Source organism: Arvicanthis niloticus, chromosome 3, assembly GCF_011762505.2.
Source record: "Arvicanthis niloticus isolate mArvNil1 chromosome 3, mArvNil1.pat.X, whole genome shotgun sequence".
NCBI lineage: Eukaryota > Metazoa > Chordata > Mammalia > Rodentia > Muridae > Arvicanthis > Arvicanthis niloticus.
Window position 1 is genome coordinate 102017259 of NC_047660.1, and position 27611 is coordinate 102044869.

The 27611-nt window shown below is 44.1% G+C and overlaps 3 protein-coding genes across 7 annotated transcripts in view; 1 reads left to right on the plus strand and 2 right to left on the minus strand.

Moving 5' to 3' along the window:
• Nucleotides 1–7472: 7472 nt before the first annotated feature.
• Rpl15 (ribosomal protein L15) lies at nt 7473–10888 on the minus strand. Its single transcript, XM_034499048.2, has 4 exons — nt 10660–10888; nt 9980–10161; nt 9599–9735; nt 7473–8934 (listed from the first exon to the last, which is right to left on the minus strand). Exons 2-4 carry the CDS (start codon nt 10149–10151, stop codon nt 8629–8631), a joined length of 615 nt encoding a protein of 204 aa, XP_034354939.1. The 5' UTR covers nt 10152–10161; nt 10660–10888; the 3' UTR covers nt 7473–8628.
• On the plus strand, nt 10770–20206 carry Nkiras1 (NFKB inhibitor interacting Ras like 1). Of its 5 annotated transcripts, none has more exons than XM_034499051.2 (4): nt 10770–10907; nt 15232–15342; nt 16324–16565; nt 17500–20206. In XM_034499051.2, the coding sequence occupies exons 2-4, from the start codon at nt 15249–15251 to the stop codon at nt 17740–17742; spliced, it is 579 nt and encodes a 192-aa protein (XP_034354942.1). In that variant the 5' UTR covers nt 10770–10907; nt 15232–15248; the 3' UTR covers nt 17743–20206. The 5 variants fall into 5 exon arrangements, with proteins under 5 accessions (XP_034354942.1, XP_034354945.1, XP_034354943.1 ...); XM_034499054.2 differs by having other exon boundaries at nt 10779–10897; XM_034499052.2 differs by having other exon boundaries at nt 10857–11170.
• Nucleotides 20207–20456: 250 nt separating this feature from the next.
• Ube2e1 (ubiquitin conjugating enzyme E2 E1) overlaps nt 20457–27611 on the minus strand; it is a 50185-nt gene continuing 43030 nt past the window's right edge. Inside the window, exons 4-6 of the mRNA XM_034499050.2 lie at nt 22945–23077; nt 22080–22227; nt 20457–21219 (exon numbers count right to left, since the gene is read on the minus strand). Coding sequence (XP_034354941.1) covers nt 21122–21219; nt 22080–22227; nt 22945–23077 — 379 coding nt within the window. The 3' untranslated portion in view covers nt 20457–21121. The remainder of the gene's footprint in view (nt 21220–22079; nt 22228–22944; nt 23078–27611) is intronic.

Sequence of the window (27611 nt, forward strand, 5' to 3'; positions counted from 1 at the left end):
AGACACCCATAATTCACATGCACATACAGCCTACACACACACACACACACACACACACACACACACACACACACACACACACAGAGAGAGAGAGAGAGAGAGAGAGAGACAGAGACAGAGAGACAGAGAGAGAGAGAGAGACAGAGAGAGACAGAGAGAGAGAGAGAGAGAGAGAGAGAGAGAGAGAGAGAGAGAGAGAGAGAGAGAGTTAAAAGTAAAATCTGGAGAGATAGCTCAGAGCTTAAGAGCACTGGCTACTTTTCCAGAAGACCTGGGTTCAATTCCCAGCACCCAGATAGTGCTTAATAATCATCTGTAACTCCAGTTTTTGAATATCAGACACAATCTTCTGGTATTATCTGGTACTGCAGGCCTGTAGTGCACAGACCTACATGTAAGCAAAACAGTCATATACATAAAAGTAATAAATATATCTTTAAAAAATTTAAAATAAAATATTTAAAGAATATTGTAGCCAGGCAATGGTGGCGCACGCCTTTAATCCTAGCATTTGGGAGGCAGAGGCAGGTAAATTTCTGAGTTCGAGGCCAACCTGGTCTACAGAGTGAGTTCCAGGACAGCCAGGGCTACACAGAGAAACCCTGCCTTGAAAAAAACCAAAACCAAAAACAAAAACAAAAACAAAAACAAAAAAACAAAAAAAAACAAAACAGAACAAGAATATTGTATACAAATATAGGATAATCCCTAATAAAAATCACCTGGCTAAGATACTTCCTGGGGTGGGGAATGTTCATTGTCCAATCCAAAAGGCATTTCTATCTGTGAGGTCTAGGACACACTTTCCTTCCTGTTTTGTTGTGAAATAGGCTCTTACTACATAACTGAGGCTGACCTGGAGCTCACTATGTAGACCAGGCTGGCCTCAACCTTATGGCTATTCCCTTAGCTCTGCCTCCTCAGTACTCAGATTACAAGTATTATAGATTTGTGTTGTCAGGCCACTAAATTTTTGGTAGTGAGCTAAAGCAGCAATAGCAAACAAGTAGAGACACCACAAAGTTCCGGAGGGCAAACAAGGAAAGGAGAAGCCAGCTTCATTGCTGGCTTATGGACTGGCGTGTGAGGAAAGCTTCTGTGCTTTTAGAAAGTTATCATCACCCAGGCCATTGCTTTGTGTGATGTGTTTATAACAAGATAAAGAGAGAGAGGGGTATGTTCTATGGAGGTGTGGTGAGGTATGAGAGAAGCAGGTGCCTTGGCGGGCCCATGCTGAAACATCCCTTCCCCCTGAGGGACCAGCCACATGATGAAATAGTATAGAATAGAGTTTATTCAGGGCATGGGAAGGGGAGTCAAGAGGGTAGTAGAGGCAGAGAAAGGCAGAGAGAGAGAGAGAGAGAGAGAGAGAGAGAGAGAGAGAGAGAGGCCAGCCAGCCATGAGCATGTATGTGGAGAGAGGGGGGAAGGGAATGGGCAAGGGGTGAGGGAACAGAGTGGGAGCAAGAAGGCAAGAGAGCAAGAGAGCGAGGAGGGGGCAAGCAGCTCCTCTTATAGTGGGTCAGGCCTACCTGTTTATTGCCAGGTAATTGTGGGGAAGAGCATACCTGCCTGTTGCTAGGTAACTGAGGGGTGGAGCTTAGACAGACTGCTAACATTGTGTGTGCAAACTACATTTTAGAACCAACCCAAAAAACTGGGGAATCTTTCAGATTGTTTTAAAGGTACTAAGAGAAGATAGGGGAATTGGACTGAAAGGAGTCCTGCTGAATAACCTCATTCACCATCCCTTAAGCTATTGTCTATAGATTTAAAAAAAAAATATTGCCCAGGTGATGCCCAGTGTGTGGGCATCTCTGGGACAAGCTGGAAACCTAGGATGGGGGAGGCTCCTGAGGGAATAGGGGAAGCTCCTGGGTGGATGGGGGAAGCTTCTGGAAGGATATGGGGGTGACCCTAGCTGAGGATCCTAGCAGTGGGAGATACAGAGGCTGAAGTGGGCACCTCCTATAACCAGGCAGGACTTGCAGTGGACGGAGGGGGATACCAATCCACCCACAAAACCTTCGACCCAAAATGTGTTCTGCCTATAAGATGTGTAGGGATAAAGATGGAGCAATGATTGAGGGAATGGCCAACTACTGATTGGCCCAACTTGAGACCTACACCATGGGAGAGAGCCAACCCCCGACACTATTAATGACAGTCTTCTATGTTTGCAGACAGGAATCTAACATAACTGTCATCTGAGAGACTTCATCCAGCAGCTGATGGAAACAGATGCAGAGACCCACAGCCAAACATTAGGCAGAATTCAGGGAGTCTAGTGGCAGAGTGGGGGAAGGATTGAGGGAGCTTGTGGGGGTCAAGGGTACCACAAGAAGACCTACAGAGTTAACCTGGGACCATGGGGCTCACGGAGACTGAACCACCAACCAAAGAGCATGCTTGGGCTGGACCTGGGCCCCTTTCATGTATGTAGCACATGTGCATCTTGGTCTTCATGTGGATCCCCTAACAACTGGAGCAGGTCTGTCTCTGACTCAGATTCTGTTGACTGCCTTTGGATCCCTTCCCCATAGCTAGGCTGCCTTGCTTAGCCTCAATGGGAGAGGATTTCCTTAATTCTGATGCGACTTGATGTGCCAGGGAGGGTTGGAACCTGTGTGTGTGTGTGGGGGGGGGGGGGGGCTCCTCTTCTCTATGGAGAAGGGGAGGGGGAGTGGGGGAAGGAGAGTGCAACTGGGAGGAGAAGAGGGAGGGGGGCTTCAATCAGGATATAAAGCAAATAAATTAATGAAAAAAAAACCTCTGTTAATTAACAAGTCTTCTAATATAATCTGAAAAAATTTTATTTTTACAAAAGAGCAAGAATGGAAGTGTTGGGTCAGCAAGGTGGTTCAGTGGGTAACGGGTTCAGCTTGCCACCAAGGCTGACCACTTGACTTGGGTCCCCAGGACCCATATGGCAGAAGGAGAGAAGACTTCTGCAAGTTTTTTTCTGAGTTTCTCGCAACCCATGGTACACCTTTCCTCCAGTAAACAGGAGGAAAACTACTCTGAAGGTTTTATTTTACTTAGGAAGATAGGCAAGTTATGAATAATCATCATTGTAATTAACAGTAATTATTGCAATATTGTTCCTTGTAGGTCAACCAGATCCCTTTCTGTTGCTCTATAAATTGAGCTGAAACTGCTCCTGCTGACCCAGGAGTGCTAGCTGCCTGCCCAGAAGTACCATCCCTGTAACTGCTCAGTGTATAATGAGTCCATGCAAAGGGCTGAACTCAGCACAAATAAAAGTTCAGGCTGGAACTTAAATTGTTAAGACATTGGCAGTAAAAACAAAACAGCCAAGGGAGCTACAGTACGCTGACAACACTCAAGTAGCCAGGCAATTCTTTTAACTGGCCAAAGACCCAGTATCAGAGGAGACACAGCATTCCAACAGCTGCATAAACTGCCATTGGTCCTCACCACTACAGAACATCAGGATGCTATCTGCTTCATGTTCGGTTTCAGCCTATCGGAGGGGTGATTGAGGGAGAGGAAAATGAGACATTCTAGTTTTCTATGAGGGAAAATAAGGCGTCCCTACATATAGATCATGAAAGGGTTCCCCACACAGTAGTATTAGTTTGGGGGTATACAATTATTCATTGGGGGCTGTGTATGTATTAAGATGTTTGCAACTTTTTCTTGTCGTTGTTAAACAGGATCTCATTACGTAGCCCAGACTGGCCTGGAACTTGGGGCCTTCCTGCCTCGGCCTCCTGAGTTGTTAGGATTACAGGGTTGTACCACTGGGCCAGAAGCATTTCAGGGTGTTTAGCAGTATCCATCAGCTTCTACTCACTGGACTTTAGGAGCAAAATATCCAGCCAGTGTGGTAGACAAAAATATCTGCAAATATTGCCGAATGTCCCTGAGTGGCAATCCCTTTGTCACTATGGAGATCTACAGGCTTACAGTTGGGACAGTTTGCTGGTGTGTGGGAAGATGAAATGGCAGATGTAGAAGTCAGAACAATATAGAACTCTTTTCTTTTTTTTTTTCAATAAATCACCACAAACTGTGGCTTAACAAAATACATGAGATCACAGTACTTGTAGGCTGGGGGCCCAAGACATGTCTTGTTGGACTAGAATCCAGATGTAGGCAGGACTATTTCCTGTGGGCACTTGGGGAAAGCCTCTGTATGTGATCCCATGGTCCCTGGCTGTCTGTAAAATTGGTGCAGCTGGGCTGAGTCCTCATCACAATGCCATCACTCTTGCTTTCAGCTCTCCTGCCTGTTCTCCACTTACAAGACTTAAGATCACATTAGCGCATGGAAAGTTTCCCATGTCAGAGTCAGATGATAGAAACCGTCGTCCTGTTTGTTTTGTAACCCAACATGTTCAGTTTCAGGTTCTTGACTGTGGACAAAAGTTAAGGGGACCATTGTTGCCTTAGTAACTGGTCTATGGCTGTGAAGAGACACTAGGCAACTTATAAAAGAAGTCATCTAATTCGAAGAGCTCGATTACAGTTTCAGAGTGGGTAGCATGGTGACTGGCAGTCAGGAGGGCGTGGTTCTGGAGCAATAGCTGGGGCATTCTATAGCAAGATTCTTCCTCCTGAGCTAAAAACACAGAAAACAACTAAGGATTAACAAGCTAGAGAACTATTATATTGGAAAATGGGAAGAATATTGAAATTTTCATCATGATCTTAATGGTGGGTGTGTTACCAGTGATGAGTTGATTGCAACAGATTTGTCCTACAGATTCGAACTAGGTATCAAGAAATACAGATCTTGGGTTGGAGAGATGGCTCAGTGGGTAAGAACGCTATTCTTCCAGAGGTCCTGAGTTCAATTCCCAGCAACCACATGGTGACTCACAACCATCTGTAAATGGGATCTGATGCCATCTTCTGGTGTTCTGAAGACAGCTACAGTGTACTCATATAAATAAATATTTTTTTAGAAAAAATACAGATATAAACAAATATTAAAAAAAAAACCCACAGATCTTAAATGAGGGTGATCTTTTCTAGACGTTTTAGTTAGTTAACTGCTGAGCCATTTCTCCACCCCCAAAGATGATTACTTTTTGAATTTTCCTTTCTGATGAGTGAAGTGCTCTCTAGCTTAGTTAATAATTAACCTCTGGACCTAAGTAGTATGCTTATCCCATCACAGAACTTTAGTGATTAAATAATGCATAATTTCATTTACTCAGCAGTTGGTCCTAAACCAGCACTGCCCAATGAAGTAGCTTCTTTATAGAATAAGGAGAGTTGCAAGCAAATTAGTTGGTGTTTATAGCATGCCAATTAAATAATTATTTAATTAAATTTGAAGGGATGAGGTGCTCTTTAATGCTATTTGAAAGTATGTATGCCAGGTACATCTTCAAAAGCAGGCTTTTTTGACACCCTCCACCACCACCGCCACCCCCAGACAGGTTTTGTGTAGTCTTTGTCTTGGAACTTGCTCTGTAGACTAGGCAAGTTGAGTTCAAACTCAAGAGATCCACCTTCTTCTACCTTCTGAGTGCTGAGATTAAGGGCTCGCACCACCACACCCAGCAGCATCAGCATGCTTTGAGGGCTTTATGAAGCCTAAAGCACAGACCAGATTTGCTGCTGTGTTTTTCTGGGGGGATGGAAGAATATTGAGCCAGGGTATTGCTATATAGTCCAGGTTGGGCTGTAATCCATAGCAATATTGTTTCAGCCTTCCAAATGCTGGCATTATAAATGCACCCCAGGACAAGTGTGAGAAATTTTTAAAGGAAGCAGCATTTCCTACTAACCCTCTATTCACATCGTACTTCTATGCATAAATTGCACACTTGTCAGAGTTCACTGCAGACCAATAATTAAAATCATCTAATTGTCCAGCCTTCCTAACACTGGACTAGTACACTTCTAAAAATAAGCAAAGGACTTAGTATATATAATAGTCCACCATTTGAATAATAAATAACAGTTCATTTTAATATCTCCTGAACCAGGTGTGATAGTACATGCATGTAATTCTACCACTCACAGGAACAAATACTGAACTGCTGCTAATTGGAGACCAGTTTGGGACCAATAGGAAGACAGTCTCAATGGCAAAGTATTTCTTATAGTTGGTAGTGTTTGCCCAGTACACACAGGTACTAGACTCCATCCATAGGATCATGTAAGCTTGGTAAGGTAGCAGATGTGGTGACAAACACTTGAGTTTCTATACTCAGAAGGTAGAATATGGTCTGCTGCTACCTCAAAATCTAAACAAAACTGATTACACCAATTGCCTTCAGGACAATAAGCTGGGAGGTACATTCCTTTTGGAGAGTAAAGGTTTGTACCCAGTAAAAAAGCTTGCACTTATTTATAGACAGGGTATCTCTGTAGCCCTGGAACTCATTCTGTAGATCAGACTGGCCTCTGCTGGGATTACGTATGCCACCACCACCTTAGGGCAATGCCTGCTACTCACTGCCTTTTCTAAGACATGACACCATACTGCTGATCCTCCTGCGTACCTCCCAGGTGTGAGGATAAAAGGTGCACACTATCCTGAGCTATATATAATTTGTGTGGTTTTGAGTACACCACTTAATTATATTCCTTATTGATAAAATAGGAACAGCATACATACTTTATTCTAAATTGAGATTGAGCACTATGAAAACTGAGCATGCTTGTAATCTCAGTACTTAAGGCCAACCTGAGTTAGTTATACATTAATACTGTCTTGGGCTGGAGAGATAGCTCAGTAATTAAGAGCACTGACTGCTCTTTCAGAGGTCCTGAGTTCAATTTCCAGCAACCACATCACAACCAGCTGTTATGGGATCAGATGCCCTCTTCTGGTCTGTCTCGAGATAGCAACAACATACTCATATAAATCTTAAACCAAGACTGTCTAGTGTAGAGGCAGAGGTAGGTGGATCTGAGTTCCAGGAATAGTTTGATACAGCAAGTTCTTTTCCAGCCAGGAAAAGATCCTTTTTCCTGACAATGCTGATGGATGCCTATGACCCCTGAATCTACAAGGTGAAGGCAGGGGTTAAAATGATAGGCTCTGCTACCTGAAACTGGAACAAACCCAGAAACCTTTAGCAGTAGTCACAGAACATCTAACAGATTCCAATCATCTGGGGAAAGATCTACAAGGAAGGTTGAGGAACTAAAGCTAGCAGACACAGATCACCTGCTATGAACTTTAACTTCCAGCACACAAAAGGCCAGATCAACTTAACAGGACCCTTCTAGCTGCTGTGCAGACTCATCTCTAAGGTGGCAAAGACAAACGCAAGCTTCTGCAACCACTGACCAGTTTTAGTAGGAAATCTTTCCAGTGCTAAGGACTGAACTGAGCCAGTGCCAGACGCAAGCAGCTTCCTAATTATTAGGATACTATTACATGTTCTCTCACATTATGCTTGCAGTTTCTACCACTAGCTATCTTTCCCAAGTTCTTCATAAAAGTTTGCAAGTTGCTGTAACATAAAAGATAACATAAGCTCCACTTGTTTAACAGACATTTATTACTTTAGTTGAACAACCTCTATATACAGTGACTTGTTTTGCTGAATAGAAAAGTATTTTAGGTCAAGACTTTGAGTCTAGTATTTTCTGGAAATCATTTTTTAAAAAATCTCCAAAAATCAGTTTAATAAAAACATCAATTAGATTTTGATATCAAACCAGCTGTCCAAATCAGCAAACCTAGATATGTGATAGGAATACTATTTCTTCCAGTCAAAATCCCTGTGGGAAACTACAAAGCATGGCACAGAAATAAAACGTGGTATGCGTGACCTTTGTGAAATGTAAAGAATGTCCAGGCAGGACCAGGAAGCAGCAAACCCAGCAACCCCAACTACCTATGGGTAGACTGTAAACAATGAAATCACACTACCAATGGACTTGTCTTACCCATGACTGACTGAATAGAGAAAATTTCTCTCTATTGTAGGCAGTCCTGGAACAAGATCCACCTGCACACCACACCAGCTGCTAGAAAAGCATAAACACTACTCACCTTTGCTTGGTTAACTTGCAAACATATGGTTACTAGCTTACAAATTCTAATGGGAATAATTGCCCCACTCCATCCAATGTTCAATCTTCAGCTTCAAATCCTCAAGCATCAAACCCACACTCTAGATCCAAAAGAATGTAAACCTCTTCCAACAAATTTACCTGGTCTTCTGAAAATGGAACACTGGATTCAATTTTTCACTTTTCTATGCATATTCACAAAACAGGTTTGAAACCCTCTTCCTATACATTTCTAAGCAAAATCCAACTGTAAAGCTTATACTCAAATTCCCAGTCACTTCAGTGAACCAGATCCCATCATAAAGCCGTAGATTCTATCTCATGCACCAAACACATCAAGGGCCAGTTTCAGGACTCCTTTTACAGGCTCTTACACACCAGACACCACTTGGCACAAACACTATAAACTTAATCCTCTAAGCAGACAATGCAAAGAAAGTACATCAGAAACAAGACACACCATCACCCGCAGTTTTCAATTATTGCATCTTAACTTCTATACTTTCTTTCACAAAGCACTCATGACAATTTGTAGACTAACTTTAACAAATAACACCTTTAAGCAGAAATGACTGTCCTAAAATTGTTTATTGGATATGAATTATACAAATATCATGTGTATTAGCGGTAACGGTGGAGCTGGAGAGTATTGCGCCTTCTCCAGGCTGCACGGCGAGAACCACCAATAGTGTGGTGGAACTTGTGGCCCTTTCCAAGGCCACGGCTCTTTCGGCCGGCAGATGTCAGCCCACGCATCTCTCTGTGCTTGTGGACTGGTTTGGTGATCCACTGGGTGTCAGGATTTCTTCTGATAGCTTTATGGAATGGATCAATGAGGATAACCTCGAAAAATTTGTATGTGGAATCTTCACCAACCCAGTAGGAATTCAGGACTCTCAAAGCCCCACAATGGCGCCCAGCTCTCTCCTAAAATAGGGGAGAAAGACCAGTAAGTTTCCTGTGCTACTTACAGCAGTAAATTAGACCTCCCCCCCAAAAAAATCCTTCCAACTCTGGGTCTTCAGATGAGACTGAAGCAGGCCAGGTCCCCACACACCTTAAGAATTAAAGACTAGCTTAAATGACAGACATATAAACAGAAACACACCACTCCTTCTTATTGCCCCTAACATCGAGCATGAAATTGAATGCTGTCCTGCTCCCCTTCAGGAATAGGGATCAAGCCCACACCCCTATACATAATCCGAAGAACAAAATTCTAGCTCATGGAAAGAGGCCTTCTATAACAGAACAGTTTAGCAACCTAAAAGAGTAACTGATCATAGAGTATTAGTCATGTAAGTAAATAAAACAAGAGAATGGCTCAAAATTTTACTGCCTTCCAAAAGCATAGGTTCTGTAGAACCTAGTCCTTCAGAAACCCCAAAAGCAACCCCCTTTCAGTACATACTTAAACACCAGAACAGTAACAAAGACTGAATCTTGATAGTGATTGCTCCTTGCAAAGATTAAGTACAAAACACCCCAGCCCCAACTTATCCCTAGTGAAACTCCACTGTGTTCTCCCATTTCTTCTTGGCCCACCATCCCTAATGGGTTGTCAAGACAACTGATACTCTAAACCACCTACCTCAGCAACAGACTGAAGGCTTCGGGCAAATTTCAGCTGGTTAACACCATGGTGGACAGGCTTGCCGTAAGTTGCACCCTTAGGAACCGGGCGTTTGCGACCACCACGGCGGACACGAATCCTGTAAATGACATAACCTACACAAACAAACAAACAACCCAACCACCAATGTTAGACTCAATTAAGAATTCCCAATGCTTCCGTTTAATTACTAAGATAAATGGACTATATAGACTAAAGTATATCTGTAACATTTCTCACATTTAGTATAGCTAAGTTAACCAGGTTTTTTTTTTTTTTGGGGGGGGGCGCACTTCCACACTGAGGCTCGCCGGCTTTTCTGGGAGTGTTATAGATCACCCACTTCGTGACCTCACGCACCTTGCTTCGCCTTGTATCCCAGTCTTCGCGCTTTATCAGGCCGGGTGGGGCGGGGAGCCCTGTGCAGCGCGGAGAGCTGGCGGTACTGCCAGCAGCGGACCCGCAGAAGAAAGCGCATCACGTCGGACTGCTTCTTCCTCCATAGCTCCTGGATGTATTTGTATGCACCCATCTTGGCTCACCTTTGAGAGGAAGAAGCAAATCGAAAGAGCGATCGCTGTCAAGGACAGTAACTACAGCCGCTCCGTCCGTCCCGGCGCCCCAGCGCCCACCGGGAATGAGAAGGGCTCCGCACAGGCGGCAGGACGCGGGGCCGGCTAGGCGGGACTGACTACCCCGGGCTCGGGGAGGCCGCCAGGACCGGCGGCAGGGTTGTAACCGCCACCGCGAGTTAAGACCGGGAGAGCTTCGTCCCACCCGGGCGGCCTGACGAGAGGCAGGCCGCGGCCTGGTTTCCATCCCACGCCTCCTTCTGTTCCGGGCCCAGCTCGGATCCTGCCGCCATCGCGTCTCTCAAGCCTCCCGGATGGCGGCGTATCCGTGCCCTCTCCACCCCGTATCCTGACCAAACGTTCGTGCCAGGCAGAAGCTCCGAGGCTGCACGGTCGCTGGGGCCGGATGGGTGAAGACTAGCGCGATTAGCGACGGATAGAAACGCAAATACCGCCCAGCCTGCCTACCTGATGGCTGCCGCCAGAGGAAAGGAAGAAGCCTTTCTCCCACAATCCCTTTTGCGGCTCCTCCCCACACCTCGGCGACCCTCCTTCCGGTGGGGCGGGGTGGCAGCACCGAGCCTCTTGGGACTTGTAGTCCGGACATCCAACCTGGTGGGTGGAGTCAGGCTGGGCCAGCCCGCAGCTTCCGGATGCTCTCCCCCAGCTCTCAGCAGTTGCTCCTGAGCCGCAGAGGCTGCGGAAGGTGAGAGGCGGTGAGTTTGAGTGCGTCACGGGCGCGGGGCCCGAGGAAGCAGGTCGGGGACGGGCTCCAGAGGGGTATCTACGGACCGCAGTGACCAGCATACCACTGTCTCACTGCCCCGCAGTGTCAGGTTGGTGTCTCCGCCGGAGCCTCGCTCGGTCATCCAGGAGCACGGTGGCCCCAGGACGGCCGTGGCGTGGGCGTAGGCGAAGTGGCTGCGCGCGTGGACCTCGCGCGTGTCCTTGAGGCCCGCCGAGGACTTGCGAGAACCAGGTTAGCCGGTGGACTGTGGCGCCCGTCCCCCTCCCGCTTTTCCTGTGGTGGATGGGAGCCCCGAGATGCTAATGTCAGATCTCGGGGGCTTTATTTTATAGACGTTTTTAGGAGAGCAAATTATTCATTTGCCAAGACCTGTTCCAGGAAGAAATGCCCAGATTGCTGGCATTCTGCACTGCATTCTTTATTGAGAAATAATGGTGAATTGGAGTTTTTGCAGCTCCACGATTTCTTTTTTTCATACAGTCGTGCGGTTTTAATAAAGTCTACGCTTGTTTATGGCCAAGATTTGGGAATCATGTTTACTTTTTACATCAATCTGTGGCTCTGCTCATCTTTTAGAATTAATGACAGCCTTAGCATTTTAAGAGTCTTCACCTGTCCTATTTAAAAATTCCACATATAGATCGCTTAATATGTGCGGGCAGTCTCAGCTGTTGGCGATGCAGCGCAAACGCAGAAGTTCTAGCCTTGGGAGCAAGCGTTAACACTAACACTAGTATTGCGTTTGATGCCAAGTGTAAAGGACACACATTGAGGGAGTGCAGGGGTATTGAGCGGTACAACAGTTGTCCCAGAGTCCTGGCGGGAGGGAGGATGTAGCCAGTGGAGCCTGGACTGATGTGGGGTAGGTGTGTGGGGGTATTAACTGACTCACTGTTTTCTCTTTTAAGCACACCTGGTGGAGCTTGTAAGTTAGGATGGAGTGCAGGATACGATTTCTCTTTTAGGACAGTCTTAAATTTTTTTTTTAAGATTTATTTTTAGTTTATGTGTGTCTGTTTATGCTGGAGAAGGAGCTGAGAATTCTACATCTTGATCTGCAGGCAGCAAAGAGAGATGTGCCTCACTGGGCATAGCTTGAGCATGGGAGATCTCAAAACCGGTCCCCACCCCACAGTGACACTCTTCCTCCAACAAGGCCATACCTCCTAATAGTACCATTTATTCCCTTTGGGTAAAGGATTGAAACACATGAGTCAGTGGGGGCCAAACCTATTCAAACCATCACAATGTGCTTAGCACTTAGGAATCAGAAACCAAACCTCAAGGTTTAAAGTTGGTAGGGATGGCTGAGATGAAGGGTTAAGTGACAAGACAAAAGAATACCAGGACTGAAGGGACTCTGGCCAGCTTGAGAAGCTTGCCCTTCTCCATTCTTTCTGCCTTTCCAAAAACCATAAGATTACATTTCTAAAGCTAGCTACTATGGTCTATTCCCTTATTTGACTACTTCCTTCTTCTGAGGCTATCAAGACTATCAAGGTCCAGCTATCAAACATTGAAGTCAAAAGCCCACTTTGGCTCACCTCATTAATGTGCCCAATTAAAGTTAAACACCTCATCCTAATACCAGATTACCCTTGTGCCTTTATAAACCACCATTTGCCTAAGAGGTACGTCCATCTCCTTTCTATCCAGAGGCAGTCCTTTTCCTCTTCAGGACAAATACCCATCTTCCCTCTCCCTTGTTCCTTTCTCCTTCTCCCTCATCCTTTATCTCCTCCCTTTGTCTCTTATTCCCTGCCCTCGGTCATTTGCTCCTGTGGGGCAAATGAATTTCCTTTCTGTGAGAACCTGGTCTTGGGGGTCCTGAGCAGATACTTTTCCTTTCAAGGACCAACAGACAAAAACAGCAAGTAGTGTTCTGGATTCAAATCCAAGGAGCTAGGAAACCACTGAATGATGCTAAGAATGAAAGTTAGATTTTAAAATTCTAACTTAGATGGTTTGAGGCTAAAAGAGAAAAATGGAATAGAAAGACTAGTGAGGTTGTTAAGATTCCCCAAGAGCAATTACATATTTTCAATTTATTTTTATATGTGCATTGATGTTTTTGCCTGTATGTATGTCTGACTGAGGGTGCCAGATCCCCTGGAACTGAAGTTACAGACATCATGGGTCCTCTGGAAGAGCAGCTAGTGCTCTAACCACTGTGCCATCTCTCCAGCTCTAGCAATTACATTTTAAAATTTACTTTTCAGAGATAAAATTTTCTTTCTCTTTCATTTTTGCTATGTAGCTTTGACTGTCCTGGAAACTTCATGTGTAGACTAGGCTAGCCTCAAACCTGCAGAGACCCTTTGAGTTTCCTCAAGTGAGGAGGTTGTGTTCACTCTGCCTGGCCTCCATTGCAATACATTTAACAGCTTAAACAAAACACCGTTTTACAGTTTGTAGATCAGAAGCATCACTAGGTTAAAAATCATGGCTTCCGTCAGGAAGAACATCAGCTCAAGGCCCCCTGCATCCCTTGGCTCCTGGCTTCCTTCATGTTTTAGTCAGTCAGTCCCTCTCCTCTAAAAATTGTCTCATAAATACACTTGTGTTCAGACCCCCCGCCAACCAGTCTTGAGCTCTGTGTCTCCAGGTTAATTCAGCCACACATGCTGTGATGGCTATTACCAGTTATCAACTTGACTATATCTGGAATGAATTACAATCCAGAAATGGAGGACATAGCCATGGTCCAGATCTTGATCCACATCTTGACATGGAATGACATAGGCTTCTGATCTGGATCTTGAGGCATAGTGGCCATGAAAAGCTTAGGCCCAGGCAAGGTGGTACACACCTTTAATTCCTGGAGACTCAGGCAAGCAGATCTCTGGGTCCAAGGTCAGCCTAAGACAGAGCAAGTTCCAAACAAAGAACAGTTTAGGTCTAGGTGTGGCGGTACACACCCTTAATCTGGGCCATCCCTTCTGCTGGAGACCTACATAGTGAAAGAAGATGCACTCTGCTCACCTGCCTGCACTTACTTACCAGCACATCTGTTGGCGTCTACTTCTTCATGATTCCAGCTTATGGTCCAGAAGACCAGCGGAAACACCCACCCTCATGGAACTGAGCAACTACTAGATTCTTGGACTTCCCCTTTACAGTTGCCCATTGTTGGGTTAGTTGGACTGCAGACTCTGAGTCATTCCAATAAATTCCCTCAATGTAGAGAGACATTCTGTAAGTTCTGACTCTAGAGAACACTGACTAATATACGTGCAAAACTCCTCAAAAAAGTTTTCAGGGTTAATTTGGGCGCAACTTTGGAAGATCATTTCTATGGGGAACTGGAGAGATGGCTTACTGGTTTAGAGCACTGACTAGTCTTCCAGAGGACCCTGGTTCCAGTACCCACATGGCAGTTCACAGCTCTTTAACTCCAGCCCCAGGGGCCACCAGGGGCTCCGGTGTAGGTGCTGGGAATTGAACTAAGGTCCTCTGCAAGAGTGGCCAGTGCTCTTAACTGTGGAACTATTTCTGTGGTTTTGCCTCCCAAGTGCTGGAATTGAAGGCTGTTCTACCATGCCTGTTTCCATTTGACTATGTGCATGAGTGTGTGCACACACAAGTATTAGTGTTCTGCCTGTATGTCTGTGTAAGGGTGTTGGAAACTCTGGAACAGACAGTTGTGACCTACCATGTAGGTGTTGGGAATTGAACCTGGGTCCTCAAAAAGAGCAGCCGGTGGTCTTAACCCCTGAGCCATCTCTCTAGCTCCACCATTTGACACTCTCCCCCACACAGGGTTTCTTTGTGTATCAGCTCTAGCTGTCCTTTGTAGACCAGGCTAGCCTCAGATTTACAGAGATCTTCTTGCCTCTGCCCTTTGAGTGTTGGTATTAAAGACATTTTAACATTTCTGTTGTCTTTAATGAACCATTTTTCCTTTTACCTTAGCTGTTGATATCTTGTCTTCTGGAAAAACAAAAGCCTTGAGGAAAATGTTTCCTTACTCATGGTAATCCTCCTGCCTCAGCACTTTTCTGTTCTAGAGTGCTATATTATAGGAAGGAGCAAGCCATGCCTAGAGTTGAACATCCAAGCTAGTCTCTAATCCACTGTGCATGGAGCTGAGGCACATCCTCCTCTGTCTCCTGAGTACTGGAGTTAAACACACCTCCATTTGGGTGTTTTTACAGTCTATCCGGATGATCTCTCTAAGGGAGCAGAGTGTGGCAAGATGACCTTATTCTGTATCTGGAGTTCCCCCTGTATTGCTGGTTCAACATAAACTCTAAGGGAAAGGACTTGTTTTGAAGTCTCCATTCTCTCCACAGTGCTGCCATAGGAGAAGATGGGAAAGGGCTGCAAGGTTGTCGTTTGTGGGTTGTTGTCTGTTGGGAAAACTGCAATTTTGGAGCAACTCCTTTATGGGAATCACACTATTGGTAAGGTTACCTCTCTTAGTTTCTTTCTAGATTCTGAAACTGGTGGAAGATGCTTGTTGCTCACGCTAACTGGTGTAAAGGAGTAAGGAGGGAAAGGGAAGCTGGGCTCTGTGGACATTCAGCAGTGCTTGCTACATGTCCTATAGCAGGTCAGAAACAATCGGCAAGTAGACACTAGTCATGTGAAAATGGGGTCCTGTGCACCTGCATCAGACAGGGGTCTAGGAATCATAGGGTCTCTGAGGTAGCAACATCAAGTGACCGTATTCTTCAGGCATAGCATGCTGCTGCTGCTGGTTAGGCTTAAAAATGTAGAAATGGCTGTTTGCTACAGTATGACCTAATTTGTAAATTGGGATTCTCTCATTCATTTATTCATTCAATGAGTCAGCAAGCTATCTCATCTTCTCTTTATCACACTGCATGTGATGGTGCTTTGCCGAGCTCAAAGGTGAAGAAGATGGGGTTTCTGCCTTTAATGAGGTCATGATTTTGGTAAAGAAGATACACAGGTTATGATGAACTGAAGTTTATGTAAGACATTAGTAAGTACAGATCTTGAGAGTGTTTCTTTCTGGCAGGTACACAATTAAAGGATGACGGTTTAGAGCTAGTTCTCACCTACCTTTCAGTGGGCCTCAGGAATTGAACTCAAAACACCACCAAGCTTGAGAGCTACCTTGATGGTCCAAAAAATATTTTTAGAAAAACAAGATACTTTTGCATGAACACCTACTTTACATTTGAAGAAATTAGTAGACACGTGGTCCTTACACGTGGTGCAGGGGAAACCTAGAAAGCCAGCTTCAGAAGCACAGGGAGCTAGGGAATAACCGACACTGGCCCTTTTGAAATACCATCTCACTCTATAGCCTTGGCTGGCCTGGAGTTTATAGAATTCTGCCTGCCTCTGCCTCTGAGTGCTGGGATTAAAGATGTGGGCCACCATGCCCGGCTGACCCTGGTTCCTTTTTAATGCAGGGATGGAAGACTGTGAAACGCTGGAAGACGTGTACATGGCATCTGTGGAGACAGATCGTGGGGTGAAGGAGCAGCTTCACTTGTACGACACCAGAGGCCTGCAGGAAGGCGTGGAGCTGCCAAAGCATTATTTCTCATTTGCTGATGGCTTTGTTCTTGTGTACAGTGTGAATAACCTTGAGTCCTTTCAAAGAGTGGAGCTTCTAAAGAAAGAGATTGATAAGTTTAAAGACAAAAAGGAGGTAAGTGGCTGTTTAGATCCCAGGTGTGAAGTCTGATGCTGTTAGAGTGGTAATGTGCATTCTGTGTAGTTTACACATTAAAACCATTCCGTTGTACTGGCAGCATCTGCAAACACAGTGTGCATGACTGGCCGGCCCACGGAGCCAAGCACTCGCTTTCTGTCTCTTGCTGTGTTTTACTCTGTACTAGCTCAGGTACTGCATAGCTAGCTCAGTTGTGTGATCATCTGTCTCATCTGTTACCTCAGATACACACACAGCTCAGTAAGTCAGCACCAGCTCCTCCCTGTTTGCCACTTTCCTGCTGCTTGGAATTCACTAATCTCAGACCTTGTCTATATGTCACCTCAGCTCAGTCATCAACCTCAGAGCCATACAGCACCTCTGTTAATAGTCTGCTGGATGGCTTAGCCCAGATTCTTACATTTTGTTTTGCTTTTTGAGGTAGAATTTTTATGGCTGTCCTGGAACTTGCTTTGTAGACCAGGCTGACCTCAAACTCAGAGATCTGTTTGCCTCTGCCTCCCAAGTACTAGGATTAAAGGTGTACACCACCATGCCTGGCTGATGGGCCATCTTTTAAAAAATGTTACTTATTTTATTTTTAATTTTGTATGTGTGGGGAGGTGGGAGCAACTATATGCACATGAGTGCACATGCATGTAGAGGCCAGGAGAGAGTTCTGTTGTCATATTTCTGTCATGTCTGAGGGTCGTACCCCCCACCCCCAGCTGAGTACTAGGGCTTCATATTTGCTAGGGAAGTTGCCCAGGCCGGCCTTGAACTTGCAATCCTCCTGCTTTAACTCTAGAGCAGCTAAGTTTACTGCTTTCCTTTCCTCGATATCATTTAAGTAAAGCAGTCTGCTTATCCATTTTCGTGTAAATGGTTATTGATGGTCACTGTTGTGGTCTTCCCATCGTCTTCTGTCCAGGTGGCAATCGTCGTGTTAGGAAACAAACTAGACCTTTCTGAGCAGAGACAAGTGGATGCTGATGTCGCACAACAGTGGGCAAGAAGTGAGAAAGTGAAGCTGTGGGAGGTGACAGTGACAGACCGGAGGACACTGATTGAGCCCTTCACTTTACTGGCCAGCAAGCTTTCCCAGCCACAAAGCAAATCCAGTTTCCCTTTGCCCGGGAGGAAAAACAAAGGGAACTCCAATTCCGAAAACTGAGTCAAGCCTTGAAATGTCTGTAGCATGGCACGAGGTTATGATTTAACGTGGCCCTTCACAAACCACCTCTGGGCCTATGGAACCCCTAAGCGGTAATTTAATGCACTTTATAATTAAGTTACTAAGCTAGTTTATTGCTGTTGGACATTATTTTGTCTTTATTTGAAACCTGTTCTTAAAATCAAGTTTGTTATTTATTCTGCACTTGTCAATAATAGCAAAATAAAATTTAGAGCATATGCAGTATACATGGGAACTCTTCCAGCTTGTCAGGAGCTCTCATAGTCATTGTAATTTTATGCAAATGCCTTGGTGTGAACATTATCATTACTGTGTGTATGGAGTCGGCTTTCTTCTTCCATCCATGCATGCATTTCAGGGATGGAACTCAGGTGGCTGGTCACCTGGCAAAGCACCTTTCCCACTGAGTCATCTAACAGGCCCAGAACTCAGGGCTGGAGAGATTGCTAAGACTGATGCTTTTGCAGAAGAAGAAGTCCAATTTCTAGCACCTACATGGTGGCTCACCTGTAACATGGAACCATCTAGAAAGATCCAAGAGCTCAGTGTCCTCTCTTGGTTTCTTCAGACATTGCATGCCATAGTGCTCATACATACATGCAGGAAAACCACTCATATGTGTAGAATATCTAACAGTTTTTAAAGATTATCTAATATCTAAGGTTATAAAGCTTGGCAATTCCTTGTATACCTAAATTGTCCCAATAACAACAGGGTCTCTGAGTTACATTCTCATTTCACAGAGGCTTTGCTGAACAGAACAAAAGATGTGGTTTTGCTTTGCTCTATTAAATATAATAGATCTTAGGGTTAGGACGAGGAGCTTTTGTATTCAGAGCCCTGTTTTTCTATAAGCTAGGTCTGTGCTGATGATAATGAAATACTAAAGGGTCTTCTTTTGAAAATGGCTAGGCTGACAAGCAGGGAAGTATCCCTTTTCTTCTAATAACCTTGTCATATACAATAAAATGTCAGACATACACAGTTACCATTAGTTTTACATATTAATCTGAGTTTGTAATTTCATTTATGGAAAATCTTACCAAGATTTGAACAGTATTGGTCATTGTATTAAAAAATATGAAACAAGGTATAGTAAAAAAATGCATCAAGACAAGTAAAGTATGGAATCTTCAATGCAATACTTTTAACTGTGGCTGGCTCAGTCCAGTGAGTTGAAGCCAAGGACTACCTTGTATAATGTATAATGAAACCTGTTCTTAAAATCAAGTTTGTTATTTATTCTGCACTTGTCAATAATAGCAAAATACTACCAGTATTGTTGCTGCTTGCTTTTCTGTTGGTGGTACTGAATCCGAGGCTTCACACACATGTATCATTAACCTTTTTACTTTGTGAGATTACCCAGGCTTTGAACTTGGAATCCATGTGGCCAGACTCCCTGAATTACTGGGATTACAGCTACCTGGTTTACCCTCTATCCCCCTAAAGACAAGATCTTACTATATAATCCTGGCTGGTTGGAACTATGTAGACCAGGCTAGCCTTGATCTTAAAGTCCTCCTCAGCTGGGATTAAAGGTGTGTACCACTATGCCCAGTCTTGGCCAGTTCTTTAAAACAAAAAACAAACAAACAAACAAAAACAAACAAAAAAACCCATACTTTTTTTGGTCATCTTTTAGGTTAGCCTGCCCTTCTAGATACTTAACTTTTTCTTCTGAGGTATTTTGAGTCAATTTTCCTTTTTTTTTCCCCCTCCTTTGAGACAGGGTCTCATGTAGCTTAGGCTAGTCTCAATCCCAGTGTGTAGCTGAGGGTGACCTTGAACTCTAATCCTCTGGTTTACACCCACCCTGGGTGAAGATGTGTGTGTACTGCTCGGCCTTTCCCTGCATGAATCTGGAGCAAGTAGCAGCAGCAGTACTGCTGAGTCATGGAACCTGCTCTGCGCGGGGAGCACCAGCTCCCCATGGTGGCTCATTCTTCATGTGTCTGCTGCCACTTCATCTGCAGATCAGAAAATGCTCTGACAAACAGGCATCAGAGTGTATCTTTGAGGCTTAGCTGGTTTACACTGTTGTTTTTAAGATATCTCCAGGGGCTCAAGAAATGGCTCAGAGGTTAAGAGCCCTGACCACTTCTTCCAGAGGTCCTGAGTTCAATTCCTGGCAACCACATGGTGGCTCACAACCATGTGTAACAGGATCCGATGCACTCTTCTGGTGTGTCTGAAGACAGCTCCAGTGTACTCACATACACATAAAATAGATTAAGTCATAAAAAGGCATCTCCTGTAAGAAAAAAAATATTTTCAAATAATATTGAAGTAAGCATTTATCAGTATATACACAGCAGTACCAATAAAAGGGCACTTCAAATTGTATATTCTAATGTCAACTGAGAAAGTGAAATAAGAGAACAAGATTTTGATAGCCAGGAAATAATACCAATAATCAATAAATGTTGTCTCATGAAACTCACCTCAAAGAATGAAAATTTGTGTGTGTTGTATATGTATGTATATATGTATATTTTCTAGCTATACATCTGATGATACACTAGTATCTGTAATTAAAAAAAAATAAACTAAAAAATAAACCTCTCATAAAAAGACCTCTCCAAAATGTGCTGTGTAACTATCAGTCCTGGCATATGTAAGTAATAAGCATTCCTTAGCCTGCTTCAGAAGCCAAGACTGCAGAGAGGAAATGAATGCAGCAGGGTCAGTAGTTGTTCTTAATATTGTTTATTAGCACAGTAACAAATGCAGACGTAAGAAGTCTAAATCAACCAGTCGACTGAACAGTTCCTATTCCACACTTACAGTTAACAGCTTAAGGTATTTCACTACAGGTTTCCACAAATCCTGATTCAACCCTTGAAGTAATTTGCATATAAAATAAAATACATTAACTACTGGTTTCCTACATGGTGTCTTGTAGCCAGGTATCCATTTCACATATACAAGCTAACTCATCTCTGCAAACTTGAATACCATTGTTTTCTTCTAAGAAGGAAAAACCAAATTCCAATTTTTTTGAACAAGAAAATAGGACTTTACATAAATGGCCATGTGTGTAACCTATACAAATTGAAGCTGCTTTTGAAAGTACAGTAGACTACAATCAATGGAACACAAGTGTCTACACATGCATTCTTTCCTGTTGTACTAAAGTCAGCTAATTTGCAAAGTGACAGCTCTAAAAGTCGCTATTACCAGTTTGTCTACTGTAGCAAGATACCTTAAGTTACAACAAAACCCTGGGAAGTAAGACTGAATAATATCTGTTATAGAAATACCTTGCTCTTTACCAGCTCCCACCCCCACCCTTTCAAAATCATAAGCAGCTCTCTTCTGTGACAGACAAATCATTTAAGAACTGTGAAAACCCAGTTTATGTAGCGTATCTCTTGGTCCACTGTCTGGCCATTCTGTCGTGCTCGGCTCTGTTGGTCATATATTGAGTGGCAATACTGCCCACCAGAGGGTCAGCTGGAAGAAAAACATGTAGATTACTTTGGAGAAAGAAAAATCAGACACTTTGGATATAAACACACAGCAGTTATTACCATGCCCATGTTTGAAACACTCATTGTCAGGTGTTTTCTTCTAACCTTTAAAAACAGTTTTTAAAAAGGTTTATGTGTATGGATACTCTGTCTGCAGGTTATGGATGTGGGCCCCTAGTAGGTGCTGGGAGCCGAACCTCTGCAAGAACAACTGCTTTAACAAGCTGGGCCATTGTTCTAGCCCCTCTTCTCATCTTAATTAGAAGATTGGGAGGAGTGGCCTGGCTTTATTTTCTTATTCTACTTCTCTCCCAACAAGTGACACTCTTTGTTCTTCATGTGTATGACCAAACTCATGAGTCTGGGATATTCACGGCTCCAGGACCAACTTTGACCAATTAGAGCTGTGGATGTTGGGAAGTCTGTGGTTGGTACAACTTCAATATCTATTGTATTCTGTACGCCTAGAAAAGGCCAAAACCCAGACCTCCAACTAAATGTGTTTCCCTAAGAATGGAATGCCTAATTAAATTTCTATGTTTAAGCAGAAAAATAAATCATTTCTTTCTTTTTAAAACAATTAGTCCCAATAAGATTACAATTCTGAAACCACCAAGTATTTGGCAGAAAAATGCCTCTTTCTAAAGTGAGCACTGGCTGTGGGCAAATGCTCAGTGAGCCCTCATCAAAACTGCACAAAGCCTTAGTCACGAGCCCGGAGTGGCTGCATTTTCCAACTCGAGCACTAAACTCTTGCTACAGTGTCCTTTGAGAACATGGGTCTTAGCTTATGTGGAAAACACGTCCTTTTTCAGATACAGTGCAGATGACTGTTCATCTTACCAGGATTGCAGTCTGTAAGGAGTGAGCAGATAGAAAGGAGGACTTTCGAGATGGTTAGTGCTGGGCTCCAGTTGTCTTTCAATATGTCCAAGCAAATAACTCCTTGGCTATTAATATTACAGTGATAAATTCTTGTACGAAATGTAACCTAAAAACAAGGCAGTTGTCAAGCAGTATTCATGTAGGAGGCATTATGACATTTCAGGTGACTGACCTGTCAGACGCTGCTGAAATGAGGCCACACACACTCCTCCATCTCCTTTTATAGCAGTCAGTGCCCATTGCCAAAGGCAAACCAAGTCCAACACTTCCTCTTTACAATTTTTCTTTTTTTTTGATCAGGCCAGCCTCGTACCATGTGTCCCACACTAGCTGCAACCTTTTGATCCTCCTACCTGCTTCTGTTTCCAGACTGTAGGATGACATATGTGCTACTAGTAATATTTGGCTTAATTTTAATGTTTTATATATGAATGCCTAAGTTTGAATTGTTGGTTGTTTGCTGACCTCTTGTGTTAGCTGGAAGTAATTCACTGCTTCGGAGTGTGCATCAAATCTAACAAGCTCGACAAGGTTTTAAGCGCTTACCCCTAGAAATGCCTATTGCCAGGTGAGGAGCCAACCCAATCAAGAGTCATCACATCCACTTAAAACTAGCAAACACTGCACAGCAAGAAGCTGGGCTTCCAAGCCACACGGCAGATCTAGACTGTACCACAACATATACAGCTCTTACTAACATGGGTAAGGAGGTGTCAACAGGACAGCAGCACACACAGGAAGAATCTAGCTTTGTGATTACATTGAAAACTTGATCTCTCTCTCAAGGAACAGTTAATGGGAGAAGACATAGGAGATTCCTTACCTTTGGAGGCTTAAAGGGATACTCTGGTGTAAAAGTGATGTCGAGGAAGAATACTCCACCTTCATACACAGACCCTGGAGGCCCCAGAATGGTTGATCTCCACTCATAGATGTTGTCACCTTTGGGACCAGCGCTGTGAAATAATACACAAGCAGATAAAGACATGGTGACATTGTATCAGAAAAGGAAAAAAACCCTCCCCTCATCCTTTTGGTTTAATGTCTAGGTTCTCTTCATAAAGAATGTGGTATAAAGTCATTGTCCACCAATCAAGTGAGCCATGATAGAAAAACACCAGGTCCATTCTAAACATACTAGCTACAGCTCTCAACTCTCAAAGGTAAGGTAAACATCAATTAAAGAGTCGTGTCTCAGAAGCTAAGCTGCTGACTATTGCGAGTCAAAGAAACTCAGGACAAGTCTCAGTACCTGTCGCTTCTCCCAGCACTTCTCACCCAGGCCTACCCCTCCCTCCCAGGGGCAGGGCTTCAGCTTCTCTTTCCCGACATCTTCTCTTCATTGTACTGCTCAGCTATTTTGGCTATGGATCTCTTGGTCCACCCGGTACCCTTGACCTCTGTTTTCTCTCATGGCTGGCTTGCTCCAACCCCTTCTTCTCTTCCTCCCCATCCCCAATAGCTCCAATGAACCTAGTCTGCTAGCTAGGTTCAGTCTGGACTCTCCCAGATGTCTCTGCCTGTTCTCCCCTTTATCTACAATAAAACCTCCTCCTCAAACATACCCAGGAGTGATCATGTCTCACTCAGTGACAAGTTTCTCATTAGCACATCATTTCTTGTAACCTTTTAAGTAACAAGAATCTGTGTCCTAACTAAAGTGCTTGGCAGAGTTTGGACCCTGGTGGGGCTGGTAAACTCCACACTGACATAAAGACATACAACATTGACTTCCAACCTCCACATGCACACAATGAACACACACACACACACACACACACACACACACACACACACACTCCTCCTCCACTTCTGGTCCCCTGAGATAGAGTAGCTCAGACTGTCCTGTAAGTCACTCAGCTCCCAAAAATGCTAGGTCATGGGTAATTCTAAGTTGGTGACTATACTTCTTACCTTATAAAAATTAATGAGTGAGAGGGGAATGTCAAGTATGTAATCAGTTTTCACTTTGGTGTTTAACTAAACACTAACTTATTAGCCATTAATCAAACCCTACTGTTAAATATACTTGGTTGTACCCTCGTTTGGCTACATTATCCTTCTAAAACATTGCATTGGCTTCCAAAGTGCTCTGTATTCAAGTACCTTAGCAACAGCGGTAAAAGTTTACCCTCCAATCTAAGACCTAGAGAGTAGTAATACTTTCTTTGTAATCGTAAGGTGGGGTACAGGGAAAGACTAAAAAATGATTTATTTCTATGTATGTATTTCTCTCTCCCTTTCCTCCTTGTCCTTCTCCCTCTGTGTGTGTGTGTGTGTTAGAAATGAGAAGAAGGCGTGAGATCCCTGGAGCTGGAGTGACATGTGGTTGCAAGCTGCTTGAACACAGATGCTGGAAACTGACTGGAAGAGAATCAGGTGCTCTTAACTGTTGAGCTCTCTCTCCAGCCTCCAACAATATCTTATCCAGCCCTCTCCTATAGTAGACTCCTCTGGTAAAAATATGTTACCTTTACTGCTTCATTTACTGAGAACAGAATGGGTTCTCAATTATCAAAAGTTAGCCTGTTTGCATCCCCCTGCTTAAACTCCAGTGGGGTGGTCACTAGGAGGGAGGTTGGGTCCTTGGGGACAGTTAGGTCAAAAAGGCAGACGTTATTATGTATGAGCTTAGTGTCCTAAAACAGACCTCACCACCAGAACATTGACTTCTTACCTGCCACTGAGGATGGTGCAACAAGACAGCTATCTGGAAACGATTCCTTACTGCACTAAAACTGCTAGTACTCAGGTCTTGGATGTCTCATCCCAAACTGACAGAGGAAAAGTTAAGCCCTTTAAAGTTCAATCAACACTATTCTAAGCTGCCACCTAAAATTACTCCTTGTCAGGTTGGCAAGATGGTTTAACAGATAAAGGCACCTGCTGCCAAGCCTGATGACCTGAGTTCAATCCACAGAACCTTCATGGTGGACAGAACCAACTTTCCATACACATGTGGATCAGTCTCTCCTTGAACTTGGAGATCCATCTACCTCTACCCCCAGAGTGCTGGGATTAAAGTCATGAGCCACCACACCCGACATTATAACTTAAAGAACAATGCCCAGTTATTTTAGGTATAATTCAGAAGACTTAGTTATCTGTTTAAGAAAAACACTTGAGGCCCTAGGATTGAAAAAAGGACCGTGAAAGCTGAGCTAGAAGCAGGCAGGTAGACATCAGCAGTGTGTGAGAGTAGGGAGAAGGCCTGATGTCCAAGTAAGCTAACAATGTTTCAAAACAGCCCAGGCAATTTCTGGCATTCATGATCTGATTGCTACTCCATCCATAAAAGTAAAGACTCAGTACCGCTTGGGAGCAAGAGGTTGTGAGGACTGCCAACTGGCCAGAGGCTAACCTCAAACCTTCACCAGCGTTGAAGTCGCTTCTGGATTGGTACACCTGGGAAGGAGGGTACTGCTAGTCCCTGGCAGGTATAGGTCAGGAATGCACTAAGCACCCTGACGTGCACTTGACACAGCAGAACACATAATTACTTCAGCTGCAGATCCCAGCAGTGCCGAGGCTGGGAAGCCCTGCCTTGGAGAGCATGTTCAAGGTCAAGCTTAGAAAGGAAGTGGTTATAGTAACAGCTATCATTGTTTTACTGCTCTGTGCCTGCTATAGAAAAAGAAATACATATGGCTATTATTAGTGTTGGATTTGGGCTGTCAGTGTGGTCCCTAAGCAAACATCACCATCCCTTGGGATTTTGTTAGAAATGCACACACTAGACTCTACCCTAGAGCCCATCCACTCACTTTCTAACTAGATCCCTAAGTGATTCTTGAGTACACTCAGTACACTCAAGTTTAAAGGCCAGCTAGAGAGGACAGTAACTGGCAATACACATCATCTGTTCCCTAGTGTTTGGCTTTTAATTATCATTTTATTGTATCTCTCTCCGCCCTCACCTCTAACTCTGCAGTAAGATCAATCCTGGCAGTACTGAGTTCTGTTAGATGGCAAAATCCAGTCCACAATTGTCTATTTCCTGACAAACATTATTCAAAAATCTCTTTCTTTTACTTTCCTTTCCCACCTCCAGACAGTTCCCAGGCTGTCCTGGAACTCACTAGATCAGGATCACATCAAACTCACATAGCTCTGCCTGCCTCTACCTGCTGGGACTAAAGGCCTGCATTACTACACCAGGCCCCAAAATTCATTTCTTATCTTGTCTTCTTTTGCTAGGGAACTCAGAGACTATTTTCAGCTATGCTGGTTGCAGAGGGTAGATCCAACACTGCCCTCTTCATAAGGCCTACCCACTCAGCATACCTAGTGATGTGGTGGTCCATGTCTATAACCTCAGTATGAGAGAAGCTGAAGCAGAAAGCCAAACTGCAGTAAGTCTGATGTAAGAGACTAAGGGGAGCGACATGTTTTAGTAAGCATCTGTGTAAAAGTCTATACAAGAAGAGGAGATGAAGATGCTGGGATGTAGTGAGGTCACCAACCCTTGGAAAGAACATGTGGACCACAGACAAACCTAAGCAGGTTCTAGAAGAAAGACCTGGCTCCCACACCACAGATATCACGGGTGTCCAGGGAATCTAGATATCTTTACTGGTACAGAGTGGGCCCAAGGAATTGGATCTTCCTCACTAAAGGGAAGGAAACTGGCCTAAGTACCCAGTCAAGAATGGCATCCCTACAAATTCCTAATTCTTACTACACCAACACTCCACTCTCCAATAGGGAGTGTCCAACAGGAAGTAAAAGAATCTCAAATGAGGGGCTGGTAAGATGGCTCAACAGTTGAGAGCACGGACTGCTCTTCTGGAGGTCATGAGTTCAAATTCCAGCAACCACATGGTGGCTCACACACCATCTGTAATGAGATCTGATGCCCTCATATGGGTGTCTGAAGACAGCTACAGTGGACTTTGGGCTGGAGCAAGTGGCCCGGAACAGGCAGGGGAGAGGGGCGCCAGAGACAGCGAGTGGGGGGAGCGAGAGGGAGAAGGGAAGGAGGGGAGTGGGGAGAATCTCAAATGGGTCCAAATTCTGGGGCTCTCACATTTCCTCGTGGTAGCTAAGCAAGAACTCTGCATCAGAATCACACCTTAGCCTTCACTAAGGAATTCAAACAAACAAACTTTGTTATTTTTATGTGTATAGATAGGTATGCGTGCACCACATGCATTCAGTGCCTGCAGAGCTCTGAAGAGGGCAGCAGATCCCTGAGAACTGGAGTTAAAAATAGTGCTGAGCTGTCATGTGGGTACCAGGAATTGAACCTAGGTCTTCTGGAAGAGCAGCCCTGGCCCAGCTCTCTGGCTCATCCAAGAAATTTAAAACGTATCTTATGTGTAATTAGGCTGACCTTAGACTCCTCCTGCCTCCACCTTCTAATACACAGGATTTTTTTTTTTTTTTTTTGTTTTTTTTTTTTTTGTTTTTTCGAGACAGGGTTTCTCTGTGTAGCTCTGGTTGTCCTGGAACTCACTCTGTAGACCAGGCTAGCCTCGAACTCAGAAATCT

Bases quoted from the DNA above. Each gene is read 5' to 3' on its own strand.
- Rpl15 (XM_034499048.2), bottom strand. From the start codon at position 10,151: ATGGGTGCATACAAATACATCCAGGAGCTATGGAGGAAGAAGCAGTCC. The intron at 9,736-9,979 runs GTGCGTGAGGTC...TTGTTTGTGTAG, and splicing joins GGGATACAAGGCGAAGCAAG to GTTATGTCATTTACAGGATT. The intron at 8,935-9,598 runs GTAGGTGGTTTA...CCCCTATTTTAG, and splicing joins GCCTTCAGTCTGTTGCTGAG to GAGAGAGCTGGGCGCCATTG.
- Nkiras1 (XM_076931604.1), top strand. From the start codon at position 15,392: ATGCTTGTTGCTCACGCTAACTGGTGTAAAGGAGTAAGGAGGGAAAGG. The intron at 15,492-16,323 runs GTCAGAAACAAT...TTTTTAATGCAG, and splicing joins TGCTACATGTCCTATAGCAG to GGATGGAAGACTGTGAAACG. The intron at 16,566-17,499 runs GTAAGTGGCTGT...TCTTCTGTCCAG, and splicing joins AGTTTAAAGACAAAAAGGAG to GTGGCAATCGTCGTGTTAGG.